We start from the raw sequence: 17,302 nt of genomic DNA on the forward strand, positions 1-17,302 counted from the left end.
CGGGCCGTGCTGCTCATGATTGACAGCCCTGGGGGCGGGCCGATCGCGCGGTGGCCGCCGGGAGCAGCGACCTCTGACCCCCGGCGACTCTCCCTCACCTTAACGCTGAGGCCCTCGGAGGGGCGGGGCTAAGACTGACCAATAGCAGCGCTCTGTACAGTCAGGGGGCGGGGCCTACAGGGACCGGGGCCTTATAGGGAGCCTATGGGGCATGGATGTATTATGGGGGCACGGATGTATTATGGGGGCATGGATGTATTATGGGGGCATGGATGGGGTCCACTAGGATGCAGTGCCACATGTGGACCATATAGGGACTATAGGACGCATATGGGCTCTATAGGGTCCACGTGATGTGTATAGGTGCTGTAGAGATGGGACAAATGCGGGCCATATAGGTACTTCAAGGCACATATAGGGCCCCATAGGGAGCAGGGGGCAGCCATAGGGGAGCCCTGTGGGCACAGGATGGGGCTGTGGGGGCTGCAGGCAGGAGATAGAGGACAGATTGACCCCCCCACCCCCACCCCAAGCAATGGAAGGGGCTCATAGGGGTCAGACCCCCCCCCCCCCACGTCCCAGAGGCAGGAGCTGCACAAAGAGCTTTAAATGTCAACTACAAAATGGCCCAAAAAAGGTACAAAAGTCAGCAAGAAAAAACCCGCGGGGAGGGGAGGGGGGGGGGGGGGAAGAGGTGGACCCCCACTGCCACCCCTGGGGATGGAGGAGAGGGGCATGAAGGGAGGAGGAAAGCTCTGTTCCCCCCTCCCCTCCCCCCCCACCTCACCCCCAGCTGTAAGTGCTGACAGCCCAGACAAGGGGGGGGGGGCCCACCTTGAGCTGTCCTGGGGGCTGGGGGGGGGGCCCAGCACCCCACTCCGTGCTCGTGCTGTCAGCAGCCAACGTGCCCAACCCCCCCCCAGCTCAGTGCTCACAGGCGCAGGTGGGGGACAGCCCTGGTGACGTCGCGGAAGAAGGGATGGCTCAGTGCTGCCTTGGCCGAGATGCGCTTGTTGGGATCATAGTGCAGCATTTGCTGAGGAGGGGGAGAAGAGGGAACAGTGAGGGATGGGGGGGAGCCTCCCCATTGCATCTCCCCATTGCATCTCCCCATTGCATTTCCCCAATGCATCTCCCCATTGCATCTCCCCATTGCATCCCCCCATTGCATCTCCCATTGCATCTCCCCATTGCATCTCCCCATTGCATCTCCCATTGCATCTCCCCATTGCATCTCCCATTGCATCTCCCCATTGCATCTCCCCATTGCATCTCCCATTGCATCCCCCCATTGCATCTCCCCATTGCATCTCCCCATTGCATCTCCCCATTGCATCTCCCATTGCATCTCCCCATTGCATCTCCCCATTGCATCTCCCCATTGCATCTCCCATTGCATCTCCCCACTGAATCTCCCATTGCATCTCCCCATTGCATCTCCCCATTGCATCTCCCATTCCATCTCCCATTGCTGTCTCACTGTCCCCCCCCAGCCCTGTGCTCACCGCCAGCAGCTTGCGTCCCTCCTCATCCAGCGGTGGCACCACCTTGCCCAGATCCTGCCTGGCCCATTTAGGGAAGCTGGGTTTGTAGTCGGGCAATGCAGTGACTCCAGGCCATGAAGCCTCATCCGGTGTCCCCAACGTGCGGAAGATACGGAAGAGCTGATCGATCTCTGAATCCCCGGGGAAGAGCGCGCGCCGCGTCACCTGCAATGGGATGGCAATGGGATCAAACGGCCCCGACCCCGCATGACCGCCCCGTGATGATGGGTCCGGGCTGGGGGCTCACATGATTTCTGCCCCCCCTTCCAACCCCCATAGCCACCCACAGAGCCCCTTTGTGTCTCCGTGCCTTGCGGCCGGCCCCGTGCGCAATGACGTCAGGGCTGAGACAGCAGGATGGGAGCAAAGCAGGGCACAGAGTGGGATCACAGTGTGCCTTGGTGTCCCTCAGGGCACATCCTTGGTGACCTCAGAACGTGACCACAGTGTCCTCTCAGTGTCCCCAAGGCACGTCTTTGGTTTTCCCAGGATATCCCCAGTGTATCCCAAAGGTTTCAGCAGGGCAGCTCCTTTATGTCCCCTCATTTATGACCCCTTGGTGTCCTTGGGCACCTCCAGGGCACCCGTCAGTGACCCCAAGTGTCCCTTGGATTAGCAGCTGCTCTCCCAGGGGCACGCAGCCCCTCTCCCCCTTTTTCACCCCCCTCACCATCTCAGCAAAAATACAGCCCAGGCTCCAGATGTCCACAGCAGTCGAATAGTACTTGCAGCCCAGCAGGATCTCAGGCGCACGGTACCACAGTGTCACCACCTGTGGGGTAGGGGGGGGCAGCAGACATTGGGCACAGGGCCACCCCCCCACTACCTACCACTACCTACACCCCCCCCATCCCCATCCCCACACCCACCTCGTGCGTGTAGGTCCGCACGGGCACCCCAAAGGCTCGTGCCAGCCCGAAGTCAGCCAGCTTGATGGCACCATCAGCATTGATGAGGAGGTTCTGGGGTTTGAGGTCGCGGTGCAGCACACGGTGCGCGTGGCAGAAGGCCAGGCCTTGCAGCAGCTGGAACAGGTAGCTCTATAGAGATGGTGGGGGGGGGGGGGGGGGTGTCAGCATTGCTCTGTGCCCCCCCCACCCCACCCCCTCCCCGACCCACCTTGATGAGCGGCAGCGCGATGCCGCCCAGGGATGATGCATCCATGAACTTCTTCAGGTCCTGGTGCAGGAACTCAAAGACCAGGTAAAGCTTGTTCTCCGTGTGGATCACATCCAGCAGCCTGGAGGAGGGGTGGTCTGGGTGCTGGCATGACCCCCCCCCCCCCCAATGCATCTCAACCCCCTGCAGCCCCCAGACCCCTCTACAGCCCCTGGTCCCCCCTGCAGCCCCCCAGATGCCCCCACAGCCCCCGGATCCCCTGCAGCTCTCAATCCCCCCCCATCCCCCCAGGCCTTCTGCAGCCCTCAAACATCCCTGCAGCCCCCGGAACCCCCCCCGCAGCCAAACCTCTCCACACAGCAGACTATCAGCAGAGCGTCCCCATAGAAGCTCTGTGACCCTCTCCGTGCCCCCCCAACCACGTTTTGCCCCCCCCCCCCCCCCCCCTCACTTGACGATGTTGGGATGGTTGAGCTCCTTCAGCAGCGAGATCTCGCGGATGGCCGTGCTGGGGACTCCCTCGGTCTCCCTGGGGAAGGAACGGGTTGAGCCCTTCCCGGTGTCCCTCCATGCCCCCCCCCCCCCCGTCGCCCCCCACCCGCTCACGTGTCCAGCCGGATCTTCTTCAGCGCCACCACCTCGCCAGTGACCTTGTTCCGGGCTTTGTACACGACACCGTAGGTTCCCTCCCCGATCTTCTCCACCTTCTGGAAGTTCTCCATTGGGTGGGGGGGGCGGCCCCGGGCGGGGTGGGGGGGGGGGCGCGGCCCGGGGGTGGGGTGTCCCGGGGTCCCGGGGCCGGGCACGGAGCGATCGCGGCCGCCGCTTTCCCCCGGCGCGCCACAACCCCGGGGCCCCGCCCGCTCCGCTTCCCGCCGGCCGCTGGCCACGCCCCCCGCGCCGTCCCATTGGCTGAGCCAGCGGCCAGGCGGGGGGCGGCGCGGGAGATCCCTTAAAGCGACAGGCGCGGGGCGGGCGCTGCTCGGTTCACGCGTGGAGCGTTAGCGGGTGCTGTAGCCGTGCCCCCGCATTCCTTCTTTCCCCGGGACACCGGCAGCAGAGCAGCCACGCTGAGCCCGGTTTGGTAGCAGGCCGCCCACGGTGCTGTGGACACGGTGCTACACACGATGTCCCCAGGCAGACGGTCCCATGGACACCCTCCCCACGGTCACGCTGTCAGACACGTAGACCCACGCACAGTGACCCCACAGCCGCGGTGCTGCACACATGGCCTCACAAGCATCGCATCACACACGCAGTCCCATGCACAGGGTTCCCACGCACAGAAGGGCAGCACTTTATGGCCCCATGTATTCATCCTACCAGCTGCAGCCACCGGTGCTGACGTGGGCTGGGACCAGTTGGGGGCCTGCAGTGCCCCGATGCAGCTGGGGGTCTCTGGGTGGGCGCAGTTTGGGGGTCCCCATGTGAACGTGTCCCATCCCAAGTGGGCTTCCAGGGTCATACCCATAACCCAGCTCCCTGCGGCACCCAGGCATTGCTGTGCTGGGGGTGGGGGGGGCAATGCTGTGCTGAGCCCCTCCCGGGGGTCTCACACCCCCCCAACCCACTGACTCCGAGCTGAGCCGTGTGACCGTACCCATGTGCGCGCACACATGCCCACACGTGCACGCACGTGCCCACCCGCAGGCCCTCCCCGGGGCCGTCCCGCGGGGTGGGGCTATGTAAAGAGGGTCCCTTCTTATCCCCCCCGCAGCCGCTGCCTTTGCCTCTCCCGGAGCCGGAGCCCAGGGAAGATGCGGTTACACGGGGCCATGGTGCTGCTGGCGGCATTGCTGGCCCTGGCCACGGCACAGCAGCGTAAGTGGGGCTACATGGGGGAATCTTCTGGTCCCTGGGGTGCGTGAGGGGTGGTCCTGGTTGTGAGCTGCCCTTGGGCTCTGTGGGGCGGCCATGGGTTCCCTGTGGGACCCCAAATGGGAACGGGTTGGGGGTAGTTGGTGGCATTGGGCCTCCTGGAGCAGAATTGGCCCCAGGGTGGGCTCTGCGGTGGGTGTGGGGTCCCCCCAGCACCGGGTTCAGCCCGTCCCTTTGCATGGGGAGTCCGCAGTAAAGGGAGGGAGCAGCATCTCCATTGCTTTATGCACATAGGGACCCCACGGGGACCCCCATTGCTCTGCGCACAGGCGGTGCCGTGGGGACCCCATGGGGGCAACGTGCTGCAGCCAGTGGGGCGGAGAAGGGACACGGGGGGAGCGCTCAGCCCATCCAGCCCCGCGCTGCAGCTCAGCTGAGCATCACATGAAACAGCTTTGGGCAGCGCCATGTGATGGGCTTTGCCCCACGCCGCAGCCTGAGCCCATCACGTGGCTCTGGGGCTGCGCAGGGGGTCCCAGCTCGGTACCGTCGCATCCCCGTCCCTTTTCCAACAGGAGGCGGCGGTCGGAACCGCGGTGGCTTTCAGGGCCCGGTGTGGGGTGGCCGCCCGACGCCGTTCCGGAGCTGGGATGCGACTCGGTACCGCCCGTGGAAGGAGGGGACAGCGCAGCAGAGCGACTGCTGGCGAGGTGGGAGAGCACGGGGACAGACGGACGTGGGGACAGACGGACGTGGGGACAGACGGACGTGGGGACAGACGGACGTGGGGACAGACGGACGTGGGGACAGACGGACGTGGGGACACACGGACATGGGGACACACGGACATGGGGACAGACGGCTGCGGAGCTGCTCCCTGAGCCGCTGTCCCCGTGCCTGGCAGGAGGCGACGTCACCTTCGACATCAGCAACGACGCTCCCACCATGGCCGGTGCCAAGGCCACCTTCTCCATCGCGCTGCGCTTCCCCAGCACGCAGAGGGCGCTGCCCGACGGCCGCGTGGTCTGGAGCCAGAACTGCACCGTTAACGGTGGGCTCGGCCGGGGGTTCGGCTGGAGGCGCAGCTGGAGGCTCAGCAAGGCCTGGCTCATGCTGTGCTCCTCCCTTCAGGCACCCGCATGGTGCAGGGGGAGCCGGTGTTCCCGGAGCAGCTGGCTGAGGGTTCGGATGGCGTCTTCCCCGACGGGCAGCCCTTCCCCCGCAGCGCCTGGGGCAGACGAGGCAGATTCGTCTATGTCTGGTGGACGTGGGGTGAGGACGGCTCCGTGCTGAGGACGGCTCCGTGCTGAGGATGGCTCCGTGCTGCACACCCAGCACTGCTGGGGTGTCCCCGTGCCTGAGTGCGGTGTCCCCGCAGGGCGTTACTGGCAGGTGGTGGATGGGGCGGCCTCGCAGCTGACGGTGGGGACAGACGGGGTGGCCCTGGGCTCCTACACCATGGAGGTGGTGGTTTATCACTACCGTGGCCGTCAGAAGTTCATCCCCATCGGCCACGCCAGCACGCAGTTCAGCATCACAGGTAGGCAGCGGTGGGGTGGGCGGGCTGGCAGAGGTTGCATCGTCCCCATACTGATGTCCCTTTGTCCCCCCCCCCCAGACCAGGTGCCCATTGCGGTGGATGTGACGCAGCTGGAGGTGGCAGCGGGGGACGGCGGGCGCTTCGTACTCAACCACCCCGTGGCCTTCAATGTGAGGCTGCACGACCCCAGTCATTACCTGCGTGATGCTGACATCTCCTATTCGTGGGACTTTGGGGACCAGAGCGGGATGCTCATCTCTCGCAACCCCACCGTCACCCACACCTACCTACAGGCTGGTTCCTTTGCTGCCCGCCTGGTGCTGCAGGCAGCCATCCCGCTCAGCTCCTGCGGCACCTCTGCAGCCCCTGTTGTGGATCCCACCACCGGGTCGGTGCCTTCCTTGGGACCCACAGCTACGCAGCCTGTGGGGCCCACTGGATCTGGCACTCCCATGGGATCCAGCACTGCTGCAGCACCCGGAACCACTGCAGCACCCGGAGCCTCTGGAGCACCAGCAGAACCCACGGGGGTCTCAGTGGCTGTGCCCACAGACAGCACTGCTACTGAGCCCATCCCCGACCCGGTGCTCAGCACCGCAGTGGCCGGTGCAGCAGCCGGTACAGACCCCACTGCAGACCCCCAGTCCCCCACCTCAGTGTCCTCAGGTGGGGATGCTGCAGGCACTGTGGACCCCACAGCAGTGGAGGGAAGCGTGGCAGCAGGTGGGTGTTGTTCCCACAGGGCAAAGGGGGATGGGCTTTAGCCTTGGGGGGGTCTTGCAAGCGAATGGTTGGGTCCCTCCCTACCTATTCCCTGCTGTAGGTGCGGGGACAGCAGGGGACATGGGGACAGCAGGGGATGTGGCCACAGCCACCCCTGGAGCCACTGCTGCGGACGTGGCTGTGGACACAGCTGGAGCCATGGAGGGGGATGCAGCTGGAGCCACAGCTGGAGCCATGGCAGATCCCACAGCTGGAGCCATGGCAGATCCCACAGCTGAATCCATGGCAGATCCCACAGCTGGAGCCACAGCAGAGCCACTGCTGCTGGTGAAGCGCCAGGCACCCGAGGCTGAGCCCACCGGCTGCGTTCTGTACCGCTATGGCTCCTTCTCCACTGAGCTCAACGTTGTCCGTGAGCACTGGGGCTGGTTGTGGGGGGGTCCAGAGGGGGTCCAGCCTTCATCTGACAGCCCATCCCCTCACAGAGGGCATCGAGAACGTGGCCATCGTGCAGGTGGTGCCTGCAGCGCCTGAGGGCAATGGGAACAGCGTGGAGCTGACGGTGACATGTGAGGGGAGGTGAGGAGTGCTGGGCTTCGTGCACCAGAGATGGGAGCAGATGGGGACTGTGCCCGGGGTTAGGGACAGCTGGGATGGGACGTGGGAAGATAGGAACTGCGGTGTGGAGCTGGGGAAGGCAATGGGGGATGGATGGATGGGGGGGGGGGGTCCTGGGAGCGCACTGACGCCCCCCCCCCCCAGCCTTCCCGAGGAGGTTTGCACCGTGGTGGCAGACGCTGAGTGCCGCACAGCGCAGATGCAGACGTGCTCAGCCGTTGCACCGGCGCCGGGCTGCCAGCTGGTGCTGCGTCAGGACTTCAACCAGTCCGGTCTCTATTGCCTCAACGTCTCGTTGGCCAACGGCAACGGCTTGGCTGTGGCCAGCACCCGTGTGGCTGTCGGAGGTGGGAGAGGGGGGTGGGGTGGGGGGGATGGGGAGGAGGCGTGGGGATGCTGAGCTGTTCCTTCCCCCCCCCCAGGAGCATCCCCAGCTGCCGGCGGCACCACGCTCACAGTGGGGCTGCTGCTCATCGTCGCCGCGCTGGGCACTGCTGCCTACACCTACCGGTGAGTGGGTGGGGGGGGACAGGGACATTGGGGATGAGGGGGGGGGGGCATGGGGAGAACGCAGCACTCCCCCCCTTCTCACTCTGCTTGCAGCCGTATGAAGTACAGCCCACTGCTGCCCACTGCCCCCCCGGCCTCCCGGCCCCACAGCTGGCTGCCCCCTGGTGCTGCCCTGCGGCTGTTGCTGCGTCAGGCTTTTGGGGGGGCCCCCAGTGGAGAAAGCAGCCCCCTTCTGCGTGCCAACGCTGTCTAGGGGGGGGTCTGCATCCCACCCCCCGGTACCGTGGCCCCCCCCACCTGGCCCGAGCCCCCAGGAACCGGGGGGATGTGTGTACTGGCTGCTAATAAAGACTCAGCTCAGATGTGCTCCATCTGTTTGCGTGGGGGAAGGGGGGCATGGAATGGGGGGGCCCAGCCGCCAGCTTTATTATTACAAGAGGCACTTGAAACGCGGGGGTTGGGGGTAATAAATAGGGCACAGGGGTGGGGAAGGGGGCCTAGCAGGGTGGGGACTCCAGCCCTTCCTCCCACTGCCCCTATGGGGGGGACCCACCCCTGGGTGCACAGGGGAGGATGGGAAGGACAGGAGGGGGTTGTGAAGGGGGGGGGGTCTGGATCCTCTTAGCTCTCCACAGAGCCCTTCTTGAGGCCAAAGAAGCTGGAGGAGCGGGGTGGGGGGGCCATCAGCATGGGCGCCTGGTTCTTGTGGGTGATCTTGATCTGGAATAGAAGTTGAGGGTGGGGGGGGGGAGGCAACATGGGGAGGGCACAGCACCACTAGGGGGATCCAGGGGAGCTAACAATCTTCCCCCCCATGCCGGGATGGGGATACGTACAGTGCAGGGTGGCTGCATCCAGGGCTCTCCATCAATCTGCATGGGGAGGGCTTTCAGCGTCCTGCAACAACAGCCACCCCCCCACGGTTCACCCAAAGCTCCTTGGGGAGGGGGGCACATGCAACCCCCAACCCCAGGGCTCACCTCAGGGTGATCTCAGAGCACTTGGCCAGCCTCGTGCCCGCACTCTTCAGCCCGGTGTAGATCTGCCCCATCTCCAACACTCCCTCCAGCCCCACCACCTCCAACCGCTGATCGCTCAGGTCTAAAGGGGAGGAAGGGGTTGGAGTAAGGGGGGAATGGGGGGTGGTCAGGACGGTGCCAGCCTCAAAGGGGGCGGTTGGTTCCAACCTCCCACCCCACTCACCCTGCACGCAGGTCTTGAGCGTTTCGGGGTCGGTGATGGCCGGGGGCTGCGCGGCACCGGGCGGCCGTCTCGCCTCCCCCAGGGGGCGCTTGGTCTCACCCCACAGGTTGGAACCTCCGTGCATGCTGGGGATGTTGAGCACGGCCACCCCCGACAGCGCACCCCGCAGCTCCAATGGGGTCCCGCAGCACTGGGGAGGGGGGGGTACAGTCAGGGTAGGGAGTCGGGGGGGCGCAGGGTGGGGGGGGTCACAGGGCTGAGGGGCACCTCAATGCTCAGGAACTCCTTGAGCTTCTTGCAGGTGGCAAAGAGGGTCTCGGAGGTGGCGAACTCCAGGTACCAGAGCTTGTTCTTCATCCTTTGTGTGTGTGGGGGGGGCATAGCATAGTGGAGATGTGGGGACACGTGTGGGGGGGGTCACAGGGATGCAATATGGGGACAGCACCCACCTGCTGTTAAACTTCTCAGGGTACTTCTCCCGCATGACGTGGAAGCGATGAGCAATGGAAGCATCCTATGGGGGGGGAGACGGGCACACAGTATGGAGGGGTGAAACCTGGCCATGCTGAGACCCCCTTTCAACCCCCCAAGCAGCCCCCAACCCCACACACCACCCCGATGGAGAAGTAGTTGTTGATGATCTCATAAGGCACGGGGTCACCCTCCTCGGTGGGGCAGGTGGGCAGCACCCGCAGGTGCCAACGGTCCATTTGAACCACGCTGCTTCCCTCCATGTCCTTCAGGATCTTCACCAGGTTCTCCCCATCGTAGCCTGTTGGGGGAGACATGAGAGCAGGGGGGAGGCCAGGGAGGGGTAGGGGGGGAAGGTATTGAGCTGCCCACCTCACACCCCACTACTCACCTCCACCCCAGCGCAGGCACCGTGCAAGGTCATTGCCGGTGCCCAGAGGCAGAACAGCCACAGGTGGTCGTCGGGGCAGGTTGGCTTTGTCTGCAGGGAGAAGTGCAGTGAGGTGGAGGGGGAAGGATTTGGCCAATATATCCATGAAGGGGAGAGTGAGGAGGGGGGTGCAGACCCACCGATGGCATCCAGGATCCATCCCACGGTGCCGTCCCCTCCGCACACCAGGATGCGGAAATCTGGCACGTCCCGAAAGAAATTGAGCCTGGAGAAGGGAAGAAATGGAGGGGGGAGGTCAGGGCTGATTGCCCCCCCTGCCAGCATTTACCACATCGTCCCCCATCCCCCCCTTTACCCTGGGTTGGGTCCTCCTTGCTGCAGGTTGTAGACCTGCCGGGGGTTCAGCAGGTACTGGAACTTCCGGAGCACCCTGCAGAAGGAAAGCTGGGCTGGGGGGGGGAGGTCTGACCCCCCCTAAATCTGTGTGTAGAAGGAGATCTCAGGGTGTGCCCAGCGCCCACCCAGCCCCTCCTCACCTCTTTCCCTGCTTCCCTCCGCTCTTGGGGTTGACGAAGACGAGGAGAGGGTGGGTGTCGGGCACAGGGCTGACCTGCAGGTATGGGGGGGAGGGGTGGGTGCCAGGTATGGGGGGGGACACAGATAGGAGTGGGGGGATGGGGATAACAAGGGGATAATAGGGGAATGTGTCTCACCCGCAGCGCCTGTCCCTCAGGGGTGGTGAAGACCTGAGGACCCTCCTCACCCGGTGTCCCACTCTCATCTTTTTGGCTGTTCTGCCGCTCCTGTATCCCCAAAGCAGGGAGGTGACACCCACGTCCCCAAACAAGGACAGCCCTCGTTCCCCCTAAATCCCACCCTCATTAACCCAGAGCTCACCAGCACCACGGGATAGATGGCAGAAGGGGGCAGGATGTGATCCCTCAGCAGCCCACAGTCACAAGTAGGGGGCACAGCGGGCAGGCAATCCTCATGGATCTGGGGGAGGGGGGGTGGGGGGGGCAAAGATTACATCCCATCCCTTGGAGGAGATGGGGACCCCCCTGTGACACCAACCAGCATCACGGGGGGGCCCATCCCCCTCTGCCCACCCCCACCTTGAGGTGACACCAGACGCAGTGCAGCCCCGTCAGGCTTTGGAAGCTCTTGATTTTCTTCTGGCATTTGCCACACTTGCTGGCATCGCAGCCGCCCTTCACCCAGATGTGGGCTTGGACCTGAGTGGGCAGCCACAGCGAGAGGCGGTGGGACAGACGGACGGACAGACAGGGGGAGAAATAGGCAGGGCCGGGTGGGCAGAGCTGCACAGCTTGACAAAAGGAGATGGACGGACAAACGGACAGATGGGCGGGCAAAGGGGTGGGCGGGCAAAGAGATGGGCGGACGGACGGGTCACAGATGGAGCCACGGACAAACGGAGCGGCGAACGGAGCCAAGGATGGGCAGGCGGACGGACGGACGGAAGGACAGACAGACAGCCACTCACGCCGGCCTCCTTGCGGGACTTGGCGTAGGTGCTGATGCAGTTGGGGGGGGCTTTGCGGGCGCAGCGCTCGTGGACGGTGAACTTGCAGACTGCGGGGCACCGCCGTCAGGGGGGCGGGGGTTAAACCTTGCTCCCACCCCCAAACAACCCTCCAGCCAATCACAGCACGCCCCCCCCCCACCCTCCTCCCTGGGCACCAATGGCAGCCTGCAAGCTCTCAGGTGGACCCCCCCCCACTGCATCCCCATCGCATCCCCCCTTGCCCCCATCCCCACCCCCATCGTTTTCCCATCCATGGGAGGGACACCACCCCATTCTTGTCCCTTTCCCTGCCCTGTCCTCACTTCACAGCTGTCCCAGTCTCCATCTTGCTGTCCCCATCCCCTCCTCACCCCTGTGCCCACCCATATCCTCATCCCCAGCCCTCTTCCAGTCTCACAACCACCTCCACCCCCATCGCCATCCTCCTCCCCATCCCATCCCTGTCCCCGCTGCTTCTTCATCCCATCCCATCCCATCCCATCCCATCCCATCCCATCCCATCCCATCCCATCCCTGCCCCACTCACAGGTGCAGCACAGCCCCTGTTTCCTCAGCCCGACCAGCAGGGTCTCGCACACATTGCAGTAAGCAGGACGGTTGAAGTGCTTCAGATGCCACATGTGCTGCCCATCGTCTTTCATATGCTAAAATAGGGGAGGGGGGGGGCGGTCCGGACAGCCCTTATGGGGGTCCCGGCATGGCTCACCCCCCCCTGCACTCACCACCTCCAGGCCCAGCAGCACCAGCAGGGGGATGTTGGTTACTCCACCACGCAGCCACTCCGCCAACGATACCGTACCACTGCCGTCATAGTCAATCTCCCTCATCATCTCCTGCAGGATCTGGGGGGATGTGGGGCTCAGAGGGTCTGGGGGGGGGGGAAGGACACGTTGGGGGGAGGGGGGAGGGATGCAGGGCAACTCACTGGCTTCAGCTCCGTGACGTCCCAGTCCAGGTATTGGGCCACCCTCATCATCTGGGTAATGATCCGCTCCACCTCCTGCAGCACGGCGGTGGCGAGGATGATGAGGGGAGGGGTGATGATGGGGGTCCCTGATGCCCCCCCCCCAGCCCTGTCCCCTCACCGAGCTGTCCAGAAGCCCGTTCCCATCCTTGTCGTACAGCTTAAATGTGACTGGAGGCAGGAGGGGGAGGAGGGAGCACAGCAGAGTCAGATCGGGGGTGCCCCCCCCCCCTTCCTCTCCCATCCTCCCTTGTGCCACAGGACCCCCACTCACACTCCAGCTTGTCCTCGGGGCGCCCACCCTCCAGCAGGGAGAAGTAACAGGAGACATCATTAACACAGACAAGGTCAGCATCTGTGGGATGGACAAGGTTGAGCCCACGCTCCCTCCCCCACATCCTGACCCACCCCCACCTGGTTTCCCAGCCCCCCCCCCCCCCCATGTCCTCACCTGCACCCGTCTGCCCTGTGCTCTGGAAGGACCTGAAGAGGTGATGGCACAACGTGTCTGGGACGTCGGCTGTCTCCAAGTAGCTCCTCAGGAACAGCTTGAAGCCCTCAAAGTCCACACACTGGGGGGTGGGGGGGCAGAAAAGGGGCTGGCGGTTGTGGGGGGGGCAACAGGGGGGGTAGGGGAAGGGGGGGGGGATTGACACTCACCTCTCCCTGCAGGTGCTGGGACAGAGCCCCGTCGCCATAGAACTCCTGCAGCACATCCTGCACCTTCCTGCTGCTGTCTGTTGGCACAGGAGCGTGCAAGGACGCTCCGGAGGTGCACACACACAAGCAAAGGGCGTGCACCATGCACACCATGCCTGCATGCACACACGTGCGTGCAAGGCACACCCAACAGGCATGCATCACCGTGTGCATGCAAAACCACCGCCGCAAACACACACCCAAAGTGCAGCCACACCCGTGCACCAACACACACACACGAGCTGCATCCTCCCCCCTCCATCCAACTCACAGTCCAGGTACTTCTGCAGCTGGGCAAACTCCTCGGGGCTGAGCGTGCCCCACTCCAAGCTCTCCTCCATAGCGCTGCCTGCGGGCGGAGGGCGGCGATGGGGGCACGGCGGGGGTCTCCCCTGCCATCTCCCCGCCCCGCACAGCCCCACCTCCCTCCCCACCCCCCCGTGGCAGCACGCTCGCACAGGCACAGGTCGGCCCCCGCCCGGGGCTGCTCGCATCCTGCTGCCACGCATCCGGCTCCCACCCACTCACCCCGCGGGGATGCGGTTCCCTCCCGGCCCCGCGATGCGGCAGTGCCCGTCTATGAGGGCGAGGGCTGAGCTTTGCTCCCTCCTGCGTGGCACCGGGCGGCAGATGCTGAGCGCGGCCCGGGAGCGGCACCGGGAGGGGGTTGGTGGGGGGGGGAACGGAGCCGCCCTGCTGCCACACACGCGCTCTCTCGGGAGCCCAAACGTGACCCAAAGGGGAAGAGAACAACGTCTGCGCGGCCCTATGGCTTCCCGCAGCACCCACGGGTGATCCCAGCACCACCCCGTCCCCTTCAAACCCAACCGGGGCTGCGTTTGGAGCCCCGCGCTGGGCGAACGGAACCGTAGCGTTCTGTCGGCCCCACCGGGACCCCGAGGACCGGGCGGCGGCACCGAACCAACGCCCCACGGTGCGAGCCGGGGCCGTGCCCCGCTGGCGCCGCTTCCTTCCCGCGCGGTGCCGTCGGTTCAGCTCAACCCGATGCGCTCCGGTCGGACCGAACCCCGCGCTGCCCGCTTCAAGTTCGGTCCGGCTCGGTTCCTTCTGACGCAGCCCATCCCGGAGCAGCTCATCCCGGTAGCGCCCGTCTCGCTTGGCCCCGCCCCTCCCGTCCGGTGCCGTCCCGCCCCCCCCTCCGGTGCCCGCCGGTACCTGCGGGGCTCTGCTCGGTGCCGCCGCTCGGTCCGGCCCGGTGCCCACGCGCTGCCGCCGCGGCCCAACCCCTCTGACATCATGGCTCGGGGCGGCACCGGGAGCACGTGCAGCGGGGGGGGGGGGGCACAGCACCGGGGCGGGGTCCGCTCCCCCCTCCGGGCTCGCAGCTGCCCCGCGTTCACGGGGCCGTTTCCGTTGTACCTGGAAGCGGATGAGGGGCCAGCAGGGGGGCTGGGACCGGAGGGGGGGGGACGGGCAGGGGGGGAGGGGGCACACGTGGAAACCCCCGCGGTAGTTGCAGAGTTGGGCCGGGCCGCATCCCGACAGCCCCGTGGGGGTGCGGGGGTGGAAGGAAGAGCAGTTGGACCCCCCACCCCCCCGTGAACCGCACGGTTCTGCGGTGCGGGGAGCCCCGACCCCTCCCTGTTCCCCGACGTGATATCAAGGTGGGGCAGGACCGGCCCCGAAGGCCCGCTTGAGGCTGGTTATCCTCCGGTCGTCCCGGTCCCGCCTCACGGGCACGTTCTAACACGGCAGCACCGCAACAGCCCCGCACCCAGCGAACCCCACCTCCCCCCAAAAAACGGAGCGCGGCGCCTTTAAAAACAAAATGGCCGCCACCGCCCGCGAATCCCCCCAATCCCCTGTCAGGATTCCTCGCCGCCACTTCCGGGGGCGGGGCGTGGAAGCCGGAAGTGTATCGCTCTCGCAAGATGGCGACTCCCTATGTGACTGATGAGACCGGTGAGCGCGCCGCGGTGCGGGCCCCGCCGCTGCGGGACGGGGACGGGCGGCTCCGGCGCTGCGGGGCGGGGATGTACCGGGCGCGGTGTGGGCGGCTGCGCTCTGTGGGGTGCGCTCCGGCCCTCCGTTCTGTGAGCTCGGTTCCGTTCTGCTTTTTCCCTCCGGGCCTGTGCCGCAGAACCGGCTCTGAGGGGTCGGATCTCCCCGCTCTGTTCACTGAGGGGTCGGATCCGCCTCCCTGTGTTTCATATGGGGTCAGATCTCCTTCCTATGTTTAATATGGGGTCAGATCTGCTTCCTATATTTCCTATGGGGTCAGATCTCCTTCCTATATTTCCTATGGGGTCAGATCTGCTTCCTTTGCTTCCTATGGGGTCAGATCTCCTTCCTATATTTCCTATAAGGTCAGATCTGCTTCCTGCGTTTCCTATGGGGTCAGATCTCCACTCTTCACTCTTTACTGGGTGAGATCTCTCCCCACACACACTCTCTATGGGGTTGGATCAACCCTCCTCACGCTCTCTGTGGGGTCACATCTCCCACTCCTATGTTTCATACAGGGCAGGCCCATCATATCCCAGCAGGGCTGGTCCCTTTTCTACCCCATAGAAGGGTACCAGGTGCCGGGCAGCCCTCAGCAGAGTCCTGGGGGAGGGGCATCCCCTTGCCCTCCCCCCCATCCAACGTTGCTTTCCCCCCCCATTAGGGAAGTACATCGCCTCTACGCAGCGCCCTGACGGCACCTGGAGGAAGCAGCGGCGTGTGAAGGAGGGCTACGTGCCACAGGAGGAGGTGCCGGTGTAAGTGGGGCTGGCAGCAGATCCTGGGTTGGAGCCCCCATTGCTGACAGCAGGGACAGGGTGATGGTGTTGGTTTGCCCAGGATCCCAAACTGTGGGCACTTTGTGTGCTGTTACCTGCGTTCCTTTGGGGTTGTGGGGAGCGTGACAAGGCTGGGAACCCACAGCGTATCCAACCCGGGTCGTGTCTTGAGGTCTCAGTCTCTTTCCAGGTGCCTGAGCACTACTGACCCCCCTTTAGCCCATAAGCTGAGTCCTGATGGTTCTTATCCGGCTCCTCCTCCCCGCACAGGGCTGGGCTGAGCCACGGCCATGAGGACATCCCGAGGAGCTCAGAGCTGAGCACTGGGTCAGGGCTGTGCTGATGGCGAGGCTGGAGGTGGTGAGGTTTGAAGGTCCACGAGGTGTGTGTGTGTGTGTTGGGGGAGGGCAGCGGTGCCGTCACTGCATCTCCTCCCCATGCAGGTATGAGAACAAATACGTCAAGTTCTTCAAAAGCAAACCTGAGCTGCCTCCGGGGCTGAGCCTGGAACCCAACACTCAACCCAACAAGCAGCCAAGCAAAGCAGAGGGAGGGGAGACGGGACTGTCCAAAACAGCGAAAAGGAACTTGAAACGCAAGGAGAAAAGGAAGCAGCAGCAGGAAAAAGGAGAGAAGGAAACAGACGGACTGATCCAATCGCTGGAGAAGGTCTCCTTGTCGGGGGGCAGCAGCGGGGACACAGGGGGGGCCGCACCGCAGCCGGCCTGCGGCACCCAGAGCTCTGCTGATGGGGAAGCTGCAGCCTCAGAGAAAAGCAAGAAGATCAAGAACCTGAGGAAGAAGCTGCGGCAGGTGGAGGAGCTGCAGCAACGGCTCGACTCCGGGGAGATCAAACAACCCACCAAGGAGCAGCTGGAGAAGCTGGGCCGAAGGAAAGCCTTGGAGGAGGAGCTGCGGGAGCTGGAGCTGGACTTGTGAGGGGTGGGCTGTTGTGTGGGGTTGGCGTCCCCAGCGCAGGCTGTCTGGACTGAACGCCGGCCCCTTTTTTTTCCTGGGGTTTTATTTTGGGGGGGGGGTGTCGTTATTTCTTTTACCACAACAGTTGTTTTATTGTTTGGGGGGGGTTGGTTTGTTTTTTGTTTTGTTTTTCCCAGCTATCGGTGTTAGAAAGTCAGCAACTCTCAGATACCTCTCCTCCTTTTTAACGTTTATTTGTTGGAGCCGGGCAGGCGGGCAGGGCTGGGGTTGTTGGGGTAGCAGCTCTTCCTTGACATCATCCCCAGCCCCTCGCATTCTGTGTTACAGCCTGTCATCCTCTCCCTTTCCTTTTTAATCATGCAATAATAAAATTGCAGTAGTGACCCCATGGCATGAGCTCAGCTCTGCCTTTCCCTGCTAAGGATGATGATGCTGGGATCCTCCCACAGTCCCCAGCACCCCCTCAGCTGCAG

The 17,302-nt window shown here is 64.4% G+C and overlaps 4 protein-coding genes across 6 annotated transcripts; 2 read left to right on the top strand and 2 right to left on the bottom strand.

Moving 5' to 3' along the window:
• Positions 1 to 623: 623 nt before the first annotated feature.
• Positions 624 to 3,525, bottom strand: CDK2 (cyclin dependent kinase 2). Its single transcript, XM_072357912.1, has 7 exons — positions 3,270 to 3,525; positions 3,115 to 3,192; positions 2,664 to 2,784; positions 2,414 to 2,584; positions 2,215 to 2,316; positions 1,506 to 1,709; positions 624 to 1,036 (listed from the first exon to the last, which is right to left on the bottom strand). The coding sequence occupies exons 1-7, from the start codon at positions 3,383 to 3,385 to the stop codon at positions 932 to 934; spliced, it is 897 nt and encodes a 298-aa protein (XP_072214013.1). The 5' UTR covers positions 3,386 to 3,525; the 3' UTR covers positions 624 to 931.
• Positions 3,526 to 4,380: 855 nt separating this feature from the next.
• PMEL (premelanosome protein) lies at positions 4,381 to 8,238 on the top strand. The gene is made up of 11 exons (XM_072358018.1): positions 4,381 to 4,484; positions 5,057 to 5,191; positions 5,386 to 5,532; positions 5,613 to 5,753; positions 5,860 to 6,021; positions 6,100 to 6,744; positions 6,845 to 7,156; positions 7,230 to 7,323; positions 7,507 to 7,709; positions 7,785 to 7,872; positions 7,966 to 8,238. The coding sequence occupies exons 1-11, from the start codon at positions 4,421 to 4,423 to the stop codon at positions 8,123 to 8,125; spliced, it is 2,151 nt and encodes a 716-aa protein (XP_072214119.1). The 5' UTR covers positions 4,381 to 4,420; the 3' UTR covers positions 8,126 to 8,238.
• DGKA (diacylglycerol kinase alpha) lies at positions 8,236 to 14,441 on the bottom strand. 3 transcript variants are annotated; one of them, XM_072358016.1, is made up of 24 exons: positions 14,323 to 14,441; positions 13,418 to 13,495; positions 13,108 to 13,184; positions 12,899 to 13,019; positions 12,722 to 12,802; positions 12,569 to 12,618; positions 12,409 to 12,483; positions 12,206 to 12,325; positions 12,010 to 12,127; positions 11,442 to 11,530; positions 11,053 to 11,172; positions 10,835 to 10,933; positions 10,651 to 10,740; positions 10,474 to 10,547; positions 10,293 to 10,367; positions 10,117 to 10,202; positions 9,938 to 10,027; positions 9,687 to 9,847; positions 9,525 to 9,589; positions 9,343 to 9,433; positions 9,076 to 9,265; positions 8,853 to 8,973; positions 8,709 to 8,769; positions 8,236 to 8,592 (listed from the first exon to the last, which is right to left on the bottom strand). In XM_072358016.1, exons 2-24 carry the CDS (start codon positions 13,485 to 13,487, stop codon positions 8,494 to 8,496), a joined length of 2,223 nt encoding a protein of 740 aa, XP_072214117.1. In that variant the 5' UTR covers positions 13,488 to 13,495; positions 14,323 to 14,441; the 3' UTR covers positions 8,236 to 8,493. The 3 variants fall into 3 exon arrangements, with proteins under 3 accessions (XP_072214117.1, XP_072214115.1, XP_072214116.1); XM_072358014.1 differs by having other exon boundaries at positions 8,244 to 8,592; positions 12,722 to 13,019; XM_072358015.1 differs by lacking the exon at positions 14,323 to 14,441 and adding an exon at positions 13,675 to 13,734 and having other exon boundaries at positions 8,244 to 8,592; positions 12,722 to 13,019.
• Positions 14,442 to 14,991: 550 nt separating this feature from the next.
• PYM1 (PYM homolog 1, exon junction complex associated factor) lies at positions 14,992 to 17,216 on the top strand. Its single transcript, XM_072357979.1, has 3 exons — positions 14,992 to 15,069; positions 15,776 to 15,869; positions 16,334 to 17,216. Exons 1-3 carry the CDS (start codon positions 15,039 to 15,041, stop codon positions 16,827 to 16,829), a joined length of 621 nt encoding a protein of 206 aa, XP_072214080.1. The 5' UTR covers positions 14,992 to 15,038; the 3' UTR covers positions 16,830 to 17,216.
• Positions 17,217 to 17,302: the final 86 nt, after the last annotated feature.

The sequence above is a fragment of the Excalfactoria chinensis genome, chromosome 28 (assembly GCF_039878825.1).
Source record: "Excalfactoria chinensis isolate bCotChi1 chromosome 28, bCotChi1.hap2, whole genome shotgun sequence".
Taxonomy (NCBI): domain Eukaryota; kingdom Metazoa; phylum Chordata; class Aves; order Galliformes; family Phasianidae; genus Excalfactoria; species Excalfactoria chinensis.